Source organism: Schistocerca serialis, chromosome 4 (genome assembly GCF_023864345.2).
Source record: "Schistocerca serialis cubense isolate TAMUIC-IGC-003099 chromosome 4, iqSchSeri2.2, whole genome shotgun sequence".
Classification (NCBI taxonomy): domain Eukaryota; kingdom Metazoa; phylum Arthropoda; class Insecta; order Orthoptera; family Acrididae; genus Schistocerca; species Schistocerca serialis.
Genome location: NC_064641.1, coordinates 383,735,861 through 383,748,456, shown reverse-complemented (window position 1 = coordinate 383,748,456; position 12,596 = coordinate 383,735,861). Strand labels below are relative to the sequence as shown.

The following is a 12,596-nucleotide window of genomic DNA, read 5'->3' as shown; positions in this document are numbered from 1 at the left end:
CGAAACAACTGCTACAATCAGTTCTTGTTAACGCTATTTTCTTATTTCGAGTAAAAAAATAAAATGATCCTTTCCAGAATGGAACACCTGACCTCTTTCTTCGCAGTCGGATGCGTTATAAAGCATTGTGGGCCGCAGAACGTTTGTTAGATAAAAGTTTTCTCCCGAGTTTCTTCTACAGAGGAAATTGGCACTTATTTTTGCCAGTACGTTTTACCAAGAGTAATGTTATTGTGCTTTGGGTCGTAGCTCATAACTGATAATCGACAATCTAGTTATAATATACGCACACATTTGCAAAAGTTCTACAATTCCTTAGTTCACGCCGGCCGGAGTGGCCAAGCGGTTCTGGGCGCTACAGTCTGGAACCGCGCGACCGCTGCGGTCGCAGATTCGAATCCTGCCTCGGGTATGGATGTGTGTGATGTCCTTAGGTTAGTTAGGTTTAAGTAGTTCTAAGTTCTAGGGGACTGATGACCTCAGAAGTTAAGTCCCATAGTGCTCCGAGCCATTTGAACCTTAGTTCTGAGCGAGCTTAATGTTGTTGCAGAATGTCCGTCGTTGCACATATCGCTGCTCTAAATGATTGGTGCATAAACGCATCAACTTTCATAAGGCTTCCACTATCGGTGTTCACAAAATTCCTTTCCATTGTTATTTAAAAGTCGTAATTGCGTTTTACATCACTAAATAGCTAACCTGTTTGCAGAAAAAGTACGTAATAACCTCGTAACTGCGGCTAACGCTTCTGTAACGCATGTTATTCCTAGTCTGTGACGTCACCAGAGTATCAGCCAATAACAGAGCGTTTTCGATCACGTGACCAGATCTTGATATTTAATGATTTTTAAGCTTTAATTACATAAAACTAACAGATATTTTGTGACAACATTTGACTGTAAATGCTATTTAAATGTTATAATCAATCAGAGTAACAACAATCCGAACCATATTTTTAACATAGGAAAATAGCCTAACTTCGACGTCGAAAACCACATGGACCACAACAAAACCAATCGCCATCCATTGGAACTTACGTAAGCGTGTACAAATATTTCACATTATACCTAAATCAATGCAACCACATTTGACTGTTTTTATTAATGAAACAACTTATAAAGTGGCAGTAAATATTCAGATATTCTTGTGCAGTGTAGGAGCAGCAAACATGATGAAAACATTTATGTAACTGAAAATATTAGCCTCTGAAGACTGGCATGGTAGCCCGAAACTAGCTATGGCACTAAAATAAAATAATTAAAAAGTACTTGTGGCTTGTGCCTCATTCACTAACTATCATAAATGGCCAAGGAGTTCACAAGATCCAGCATCGATAAAATAACATTTATTTGATGTTTCTCCTGCTTATAATGTCTTCTGATGCGAAAGCCATCTTTCTTTATTTTTGTTGATTCCGTCGCTTATTTCAAAAATATAAGTCATAATTAAATCTAGCCAGTCTAATTCAACCTTTCCCTGCGAGCATTCTCTTCACATGGTGAATAAACGCGAAGTAAATTTCTCCCACCAGCATTCTAGTTACTTATTTTTGGGTCGTGGATCGTCATGATTTAGAACCATCGGAAGTTGCACTGCTTTAGGTGAGGTAAATGTTTACTGAAGGCAATGAATGTGTTAAGTTGCCAAATCTTGCTGCAAACGACTTACAAAACTGAACAGAAAAAACGCAGTGCAAAGTAAGCAAGGGAGATGGCTTATTGTCGGATATGGTGTGGTTTGCTCACAGGACACATAGTGCAAAAATTATATTTCATTTATAATGACTGACAAGCAGTAATATGGATGCCTTATCATTGTGTGTTCGTATTCAGTACCTGCTTTGCTACATTTCAATTATCTCATTCTAGTAAAAGCTTAATTCAGGAACAAGCCTATCAACATTATACAGGGTGAGGCAGCTAAGCCATGACACCCCTTGTATCTCCCCAACCGTAATAGATACAAAGATGCCGTTTGGACAGTGAATTGCAGGGACAAGGGCTACCTGAATACATCGCATTTCATGTTTGTGCTTTTTTTATTGCTGAGATATGAGGTCATCTTTGTTTTTTTTTTAAATGGAACCCTATGTTAAATTTTAGCGTAACATGATGGGCTTAAAAAGACGGTTTCAAATATGAGTATATCATAATATTTAGGCGAATAGTTTTTGAGACATGGATATGTTCCTGTATCGTATTCGTCCTTCGCAGCGGCGTTGTCCAATACGACCTTTCCTGTTGACCTTTGAGGAAATTAACAGGGAAGGCGTTGTTTTCCTGCTTCTCGATAACGCCGCAAGGTGACGCACGAGGTAGCTGGAGAGAAAGGGTATAAATGTGCTGCTGGGGTAATGAGACATCGCATTTCCGTCACAGTTTCTTGGAGCAGACATGTACACCAATGAAGAAAAGTTAGATATGCTTCTAGTGTATGGTGAAAGCAGAAGAAATGCTGTTAGAGCAATAAAGCGATATGGAAAGCTGTACCCTGATCGTGAACGTCCTACGCGCCAGCCGCTTGCACGTATTTGCAAGAAACAACTTGAATAGGGATCATGGAACGCCATTCAGAGGACAAGGCAGAAAACTGCAACTGGCGAGGTACATGAAAGAGCATTCTAGCGTTGGCGCATAACGACTCTACTGTTTCGTCCCGACGTATCACCTCGGAATGTGGTATAAGTCAGAGAAGTGTTCTACGCATATTGCACGGCATAGATTTCACCCGTTTCACCTCTCATTACATCAAGCACTCCCCCATTGTGGATTTCGAACGGCTCCAGGAATTCTGCCGGTATGCTCTGCAGCGCCTACAAGATAATCCAATATTTTTTCAACCGGTGCTTTTTACTGATGAAGCGACTTTCACCAACCACGATAATGTACATTTGCATAATATGCATTACTGGTCAATAGAGAACCCTCATTGGCTTCGCCAGGTACAGCATCATCAACCGTGCAGTGTCAACGTGTGGTGCGGTATCGTCGGAAATGTCATTGCGGGCCCGTACGTCATTCCGGGTATACTAAATGGCAATAACTATGCACAGTTCCTGCGAAACGTTCTGCCCATTTTGCTGGAAGTGGTACCACTAACTACGCGTCAGTGCATGTTGTCCTGAGGCTGTCCTACTCACTCTTCCCGTGTGGCTACAGAGCTGTTAAATGAAAAGTTCCCGGATTGTGGGATAGGACGACGTGCTGAAGTGAAGTGGCCAGCTCGGTCTCCTGATTTGATCCCTCTTTATTTTTTTTTCTGTGGGGAGCAATAAAGTGTATGCTCAAATACCAACTACGCCAGACGATATGAAGCAACGTATCATCGAAACCTGCGCTGATATCTCACGTGATACCCTCACAACCGTTCGCAGATCATTCGAACGGCGACTACAAATGTGCATTGCAGCAGAGGGGAAGCATTTTGAGCACATGCTTCAGTAAGGTTTTGTGTCGTGTACGGTATGTATTTTGCATCTTTGTGTGTATTTGCTTCGTATTGTGATCAATAGTAAATATTTTCAAATAAAAAACAAATACGTACGAAATAATTGCGATCAATAAGGACCTCCTCATATATATTTGTATTTCTGTTACTTAAAATGTGTTAACATTTTGTAGTATTTTAATACTGTATGTTGTCTTCTATTTTGGTATCACAGTTGTAAATAACTGAATAATATTTGCGCGACATCATCGGTTAATTTTTGCGCAAAAAATCGCAGTATGTATTACTATTGTCGGGTAAATGGGCGTGTTTGTGTAAGGACGGACTCGCAACGTTTACCATGTACTCTACACAACAGCAAAGGTCGCTTTGGACTACGCCACTTCGAAGAACGTACAACACCCTCATTGGAATTGTAGCGAAAAGGAAGTACTTCTCTAGGCGGTGTCACTAACCTGGTGTCTTGCTGCTTCGGTTAGTCCTTCGTAGCACAGTGGTAGCGCTCAGTCGCCAGGTTCCATTTAGGTGGTGATCCTGCTGAAGTGGAGTGTTTAGGGATGCCAGTTGTTAATTGTTAACAACTTTTGTACTATACTTGTTTTAATACAGATATTGCTTTGTCACACACGTCACAGAATCAGCATTTGCAATATGGCGGCTCTGGACTACGCCGTTATTCGACCCTTTACACACATTAACACCGTTTTTTGACTTTACATAATGATAGACACTGCCCACGACACGTAGCGTTCTTATAACTAATAACTTCATTTTATATCTTGTTTAATATCTGAAATATGCACTTGTGACCGTTCTTTTAGAGTCACCCCGGTTACTCGACCGTGCGTTTTAAGTGGCTCCTCGCAACTGACTCGCCCTGTCTTCCCGAAGGACCTTTCTCTCTCAGACAATGATGACACTTCTCTCGTTTCCTACACACACACACACACACACACACACACACACACACACACACACATATATATATATATATATATATATATATATATATATATATATATATATATATATACAAACCTTCAGCCAATGGCCGTTCAGATCACTGTTGCTAGGCGAATCTGACGTCACGTTTGCGGACATTGTGACGGAAATTTGTCTCGGAACACTGTCTCAGATTGTAAGATCCTACTCCCGAATAGTCGGATCCTGTCCCTAGTAAGGTTGCACAACATTGCCTCCTATGATTTCATCACTAATGCTCTTGCTGACGCTTAATTGTTAAATCATGTAGCCTGGCTGCTATTGAGCATTCCCGATCGCATAAATGTGCGTAATACTTGGCTTAAACACGTGAAGGAACTGCATATATGCATTACAGACGAACACGATACGAGAACTATTCGCCTAAATATTATGATATACACATATTTGAAACCGTCTTTTTAAGCCCATCATGTTACGCAAAAATGATCTCATATCTCTTAATAAAAAATAGCAAAAACAAGAAATGTGATGTATTCAAGTAGCCCCTGTCCCTGTAATTCACTGTCCAAACGGCATCTCTGTATCTATTACGGTTGGGGAGATACAAGGGGTATTATGACTTAGCTGCCTCACCTTGTATAACGGAAATACAAGGTACATAAAGGCTAATCCGAAGAACAACCGCAACTGAGCATCGTATTGATAGGAGTGAGAAATATGCTTCAGTTTGCAAATGATATTTTAGTAGCACGACTAGTTTCGTAGACTATTGCTCCATCATCGAGTGCTACACATCACATAATTTGTGAAGTGATGGGTGTGGAAGGTGTGGACCAGTTAAAGACATAGCACATGTGACGTAAAAGGTGCGCCGCAGCTACTAGAGAAACACCCGTCTTGCCAGTACACAGCTTCCTGTGTGGGGACGTGAGAACAGGCATACTTGTTATCACGGTTCCTATCGACTATGTCTGACCACCGTAAGGGAGGAACCCCCTTATTATGCACCAAGCACACTGTAACCTCCTCATGCTGCACCTGCCACTCGAGAACAAGTAATGGGCACCAAGCAACGTGCTCTGTCATCCCGCACCATTGGTCGGAGGCTAGCAGCAGCGAGTGTAGGGATTACAGGACTATGCGCAGACTTCTGTTAAAATCACAACCCAAATGCTGCCTTTGGAGTGGTGTCGTGACAGGGAGGCACAGCGTCGCATTGTCTTCAGCGATGAATCGCAGCTCTGCATTGCTATGGATGACCGTCGTTGGCGAGTACGGCGGAACCTAGAGAGATGTCTAATTCTTCCAATGTTTTGGAGATGCACGGGGCTGTTATTCCTGGCGTCACGGTATGAGGGGCCATTGGGCACGACATCAGGTCGTGGATGGTAGTGCTTGAGTGAACTCTGGCGGCACAGTGGCACATCACTGACATCCTGTGTCCTCATGTGACAGTAGTGTGGGGGCTATTTTTCAACAGGACAATGCTTGCCCCAATTAGAATGTGTTTCTATGAACTGTCTTCGTGATTTTGAGATACTCCCGTGGCCACCAAGATCTCCAGATCTGTCCCTGATGAAACATGTATGGAACCAGATAAGAAGTCAACGCAATCCCCGTGCCAGTATCTAGAAAATAAAGACCAGTTACAATAGGGTGAGCCAGGGTGCCTCATGAGAGGATACAACGACTTTTCTGACAGCTTCCAGTCCAGAGGGTCTGCAACGTCACACTGATAAGTTGTTTGTAAATGTGACTCGGTTCTGTAATCAGTGAAATATCAATACATATTCTCTTTACCCTCTGAACCAGCTAAGTTTCATTTCGTTTCCTCCTTCCTTTCTGGATGCTTCATTTTTTAATTTATTTTATTTCATTTATTTATTTATGTCAGGTAGCGTATATTGAAATTTTACTTTGTTTATCGGTATCGTTCTTGATGAGAGATTCTTTTTAAGTGTGAATGAAATAATTCTGTTACATATGAAGATAGTAACTGTTCTCCAAAGAACAGATACCATTCATGATCGTGCAGCTTCTGTAGAATAAATGATAATTAATTGAAACCCTGAGCTGCCGACAGGTGTTGTTGACATACCTTGATGGGGACAGCTGAAAATGTGCCCCCCGACCGGGACTCGAACCCGGGATCTCCTGCTTACATGGATGGGCAAAGTATCTGTTAGGAACATTATGTATGTAGATTGTGGACAGTTGGGAATGTGGGCCTCACGGGAAGCGTGCAAGGGATAAGTCCCTGCAGCCGCGCTATTCATCTGTGCCCTCGGTGGCTCAGATGGATCCTCTGTAATAAAAAAAACTGAATTAATGGATCAACGACGAACTGAAACGGATGTCTTGCGACATCCACCCCAAGCAGATGCAACGAACTAAAACGAACAAAATGATATTAAAAAAAAGGATGGATAGAGCGTCTGCCATGTAAGCAAGAGAACCCGGATTCGAGTCCCGGTCGGGGCACACATTTTTAGCTGTCCCCTTCAAGGTATGTCAACAACACTTGTCGGCAGCTGAAGGTTTCAGTTAATTATCATTAATTCTGTTACATGTTGAAACTTCCTGGCGGAGTACGATTGTGTGCCGGACCGAGACTCGAACTCGGGACGTTTGCTTTTCGCGAGCAAGTGCTCTGCCAACTGAGCTACCCAAGCACGACTCACGCCCCGTCCTCACAGCTTTACTTCTGCCAGTACCTCGTCTCTGTTACATGTTGTTCTGTCGGAACCATAACCAGGCACACATTGAGCTACGAGATATGTGAATTCCTAAAGGTGAAACATGTTTCCGCTTCACTAGAACGTCCATTACTGCTGTTCATCAACTCGAAACAGTTGAGGAACAGAAGTGAGGAATGCGGGTCACAGGAACATATTGGCTGTTAAATATGTCACACTGTGTGTCAATGGTTTTTCACTGAGCACACTGTCAGCCATATTATGTATCTTCAATGTGTTCACGTATCCTGTGTTTCTTCGGCGATGACATCTCATGGACAGGTGACGTATATTTTACCATTTCAACATGCACTTGAGAATAGCTATAAAGCCGAAATCATGACTGTGTAAAATGAATGAACACTTGACAGTCAAATAGCGGAAATTTCATTTAAAGAGTTCATATTAAGTTTTAAACAGGTCACAATAACTTTTGCGGGAGTCAAGTGAACTTTTTCACACTGAGGAGGACTTGCTACATTGGTAGTTAAAAGCCCCTCTGTCCACCCTCAGGATCCCTGCAAGGTCTGTGAGGCCTAGCAACAGTCTGTCTTGCGTGTCCCTCCAAGCTATGTGGTGCAAATGTTAAGACAATGGGGTTCAAACTATCGTCTGGCCGCCCAGAATAGTAAACCATTCCACGAAAGCTATTCCTAACATAATCTAGGCAACAGTGTAAATGCATAAAGTAGCTAGAATAATTCAGACAGGCACTCGATCTCTCCTGGTAGGTGTAGATCACAAGAAAAACACTGAATTGTTGGTCAATATGTTATGGAAGTTCCTAGTTGTATTATCATAAAACATCTATAGCCAATATATTACAATTTCAGGTTACATCTTTTCTGTATCTAGAATATAGGTTACTGTTTCTATACATTATATTAACATCATGTTTAACTCACAGTTCCAGTTTACATCTTTTCTACATTCACAATATCAGTAAATTACACATATAAGCAGTAGATTACAATTTCGCTCATCTGCAACCCATATTTTACTGTTAAACCAATTTTAAACCTCTTGTTTCACACAGAGTTGCTGACTAGTCAAATCTTCTCGCATACGACGCTACGCTATAGTGTGCAGTTTATCATCGAGTATGAAGCGTTCATCGTCTTTTGCCAGGTGTATTTGTTACCATTAGATCTAATATAGTAGTCATGAGTGGCCTCCCGAACTGTTCTTGATGTTTTCAGAGTAATATGTCAATATTGCTTTGCAAGATGTATTGTCATGCCCGCTGCTTACAAAACTGTACTTATGCCAATCACTTGTTAGATCGCTGCAGCCATGGACTCTGCGGCTGGTCCTGGTGGAGGTTCGAGTCCTCCCTCGGGCATGGGTGTGTGTGTTTGTCCTTAGGACAATTTAGGTTAAGTAGTGTGTAAGCTTAGGGACTGATGACCTTAGCAGTTAAGTCCCATAAGAAGTCTCCTCCAGTAATAATAGTGTATTTGAGGAAAATACCTACTAGCGAGCTGAGGTTTTCTCGATAGTTTGCGGCTACATATGTGGGGTGAGTCTGGTGGGCCGTGGAAGGACCCAGTTACAAATTTAAGCTCACTCTTGATACTGAGACTTTGTCTAACATGGAGCATCAATTTCTGTCACGGTAGAGAGTTTCCTGTCTACTGCGATTGTTGTGTACACCAAAGAAGCTTGGTATCCAATATGAACGTGGCAAGAAGAGAACACCCTACCACAGATATTATTTGCTGTTACTGAGGTGGTTTGTTAAACACTGAGCAGTTAATTAGCTTCGTCCCAGCGAAAAGCTGATATAGTGGAACCACGACAGAATAATGTTGGCAGAAATACAATTAACAGTGTTTCATTAGAGATTATATATGTTACATATCTTCAAAGTCCGGTTCACTAACTATGGCGGTTCGTGCAAGTCAAGGCACGGTCGGGGATTACCAGCTCCACCGGTTTTTAGGAAGTCTTCAAACTGTCATACGTTGTTGCTGGTACCACTATCTCATCCCTGCTTTCCTGTTTCATTCTCTCGTTTGTTTATGTACAATTTCTCGCTTAGCACGATCATCAGCGATAACAACTCGCAACAAATGGTATTCAAATTTACCACGCAACTCGGTACTATCACGTTTAATGCTCGCACTGACTACGACGTTCACAGCAGAGCCCTCAGAACACAACTCAACGCTCATTAGCTATCGGAGAATGTGTGACGTAGGTGCGCAGAACAAGCCTAAACTCGACAGCCGTCATTCGTGACTCCAAATACAGTATTATGATGATGATAATGCGTGGTAAAGTGGTTACACAGTTCTATCTACGGACACTGTTCTGTTCCTGAATCAGAGCAACGATGAACTCACTTAACTAGTAGTAAGTGCAGTCTGGCTTTGCTGGCGGTGACAATATTACGTAAGTCCTTGCACTCTCTGTTCATACACATGTACTGTGAGATCCGGCGTATACTGAGACAGCGTGAGAGACTGGAGACACTGACTCCAATTTTGATTGATGAATGCAGCTGTGCATCCCCTTAAACCCGCGTTTGGCGAGTGAATGTTCATTTGCGAACTATTTTCATGACGCCAGGTGGAAGCATGATGTAGGCCGCACTTTTAGCGCCCTCCACAGCATCGGAACTTATCTATGTGGCACCACTCTGAAGTTTCACCTTGCCATGGGCCCTCTGTGTATGTGGCTGTATAACGGCGGACTCAGCAGCGACGAATAAACTGCCTCCTTTTCCCATTGACCTATCATTTCGATATATGCGCGTATTCCCCTCAAAAATCTCACTGCGGTTAATTTCGGGTTTTTGGCAACTATCTGCACCTAGTGTTATATGAACTCCACTGGTTTTTAGGACGTCTTCAAACTGTGATACGTTGTTGTTAATTGTTTGGAAGTTGATCACTAGGATTTTGAGCATCACATCTGTAGAGGGGCATTTCATTGGATCGTACATTAATATGAGTACGAGGGCTACCATTTTTTTTTCAAGGGCCGATCGGTCGCGAAATGGAAGCTACAGTGAAAATCAAAAAAGTTTTATTTATAACTTTAGCTACACACTGCAGCAACTTCTCAACAAAGTTGCTTCTGCGACTTTGATATTTGTATTAGTGTGGTACCATCTTTTCAATGCCCTCATCATACACGTGTACCGTGCTTTCAGTCAGTTCTCTATGCTGGTGTATGGCCTGTCGCGAATGAAACAGGAAATCAGGAATGAGGTAGTGGTACCAGAGGTATCCCCCAGCACTCTTCGTCCGACGGCTTTGGGAGGATTAACGAAATGTAGATGTAGAAGGTCTGCAGCATGTGTGCCAAATTGCTGTCATCGTAGCCAGTGTTTCATTTGACCAGTGAGATGAAAATCTGAGATAGCCAAGTGCGGCTGTGTGGTGTGTGATCAAACACTTCCCATCAAAATCGCTGCAGGAGCGTCTTAGTTGCAGCAGCAGTGTGTAACACAGTATTGTCGTGAAGAAAGAAAATGCTTGATGACAACATCCTAATCACTTGTTCTCAATTGTCCTCTGTAGACGTTGAAGAGTCACGGTGTTTGATGCTGCGGTGATGGTCGTGCCACGTTGCATGAATTCTACCAACAAAAGTCCTTTTTGGTCCCAGTACACAGTAAACATACACCTTCTGATGGAGGATATTCGCTTGTTCGCTTGCACTTCTTTGATTTACTCTGGGAATGTGAATGAACCCGCTGCTTGGATTGCTCTTTTGTTTCTTCATTTTTGAAATGGGCTCATGTCTCGTCCCCTCTGACAGTTTTGTTGAAAAACTCTTCTGCTTCATCGTGGTAGCGCTAGAGAAACGTTCAGCGGTGCCCATTCGCTGTGTTTTCCGATGGTCATACAGCATCTTGGGAACCCACACCCCCACTCACGATTGTATAGATATGACCTAGAAATTTCGGGAAACGAATCACTCAACACAGGAATTGTGGAGCGACCGTTTTCTCGAATAGCCTGATCCACTAGCGAACGAGATCATCAGTTGACACTCTCTTCCTTCCCTGACTGCCTGCATCGTGAACGTCTGTACGTCTTACTTCGAAGTTCCTGCACCACTGCCGCACATTGCTGTCACTCATGAGAGTTTCGACGTACACATTACTCATTCGGCTGCATATCACCCCTCAACACGAAGAAGTCGAATGAGAGCACTCACTTCGCTCTTGGCGGGATACCCTGTTCTTCTGCGCATGTTTACGTGCTCACTGCGCACTGGGAACTGAAACGTGCGACGTGACGCGATCGATGGGCGTACTAGAGACACTGTGCAACGCATCTGCACAAAGATTCATTGGATTTTCACTGCGGTTTTAATTTCGTGACCGATTGGATCTTGAAAAAAAGTAGCCCTTGTACTTCAGGGGCTCCATAGCTATCATTGTGTAGACTAATCTAAAAACCCTTGTGTGTAATACACACTCAGCTACCTGTGTAGGAGCCTCTGACATGTAGTGCATTCTTGAGACATTTATGAGGACCCTACAGTTCCCAACCCTTTACGGTAAATCTAGGTAGGATGTTTGAAGATGATGGAATCACACTGAAAACTGATCGGATGGGATGCAGTAACCCCTGTGTAAGTATTAGAACAACATGTTAAAATGTTACCAGCCTTTAATCAGTTTGAAAACAAGTCGTTACCCACCATTGTACTGTTGTTTTGCCTTCTTGGCCAGTGTGACGAAAGTCTGTTATTAACAATGAAGAGTGCTGACATGTACGTTTTCTTCGTTTACATTCTGAATACGTGAGTTCAATAGCAAAACATCAAATGAAAATGTTGTGATTTTCATCTGTGATCGCAGCCCATTACTCTGTCGACGGAGGCGCCACCGGACGGTGCTCTGGTGACGGCGATGGGTTGGGGCACGCTTTGGAATGGTGGCTACCCTGCAGAGGTGTTGCAGGCCGTGTACCTGTACGTGGTCAACTGGGACGAGTGCAGCGAAGTAGACATCTACAGCGGCAAGCTGACGGAGCGCCAGTTCTGCGCCGGCTGGTCTGGCGGGGGGAAGGGCACCTGCGGTAGGGACAAGGGAGGTCCAGCAGTGCTCAACGGCGTACAGGTGGGTATCACCTCCTGGAGCAACGGCTGCGCCATGCCCGGCTACCCCAGCATCTTCACCAGCATCGTGCAGGTGCGCGACTGGATCACGGAGACCACTGGCGTGTAGACTATGACATGAAAGAACCAGGAAAGTCAAATGGAAAGTTTCGTAACTAAACTATAATGAATAAAATATATGGTCAAATCGTCAGTCTGTGTATACGTTCTTGTCCTGCTACCAAGAAAAAGTATTATCCTTTCAGCACGAAAAACTAGAAACTTTTTTTCTTAATAGGGAATACCAGCGTGTCTCTACGAGTAAGCACCATACTACAAATCCAAAGGTTTGCATTTCGATATTCAGTCATTCCTATGATTTTTTTCTGTCAGTTATCCCATCTTTATTCA

General features: G+C 43.0%; 1 protein-coding gene across 1 annotated transcript in view; it reads left to right on the top strand.

The window, feature by feature from the left end:
• The window catches only part of LOC126474478 (trypsin-1-like), a gene marked incomplete at its 5' end in the record, with an annotated part of 39,894 nt that extends 27,579 nt beyond the window's left edge, over positions 1 to 12,315 (top strand). Inside the window, one exon of the mRNA XM_050101951.1 lies at positions 11,947 to 12,315. Within this exon, the coding sequence (XP_049957908.1) occupies positions 11,947 to 12,315 (369 nt within the window). The remainder of the gene's footprint in view (positions 1 to 11,946) is intronic.
• Between the last annotated feature and the right edge of the window lie 281 nt (positions 12,316 to 12,596).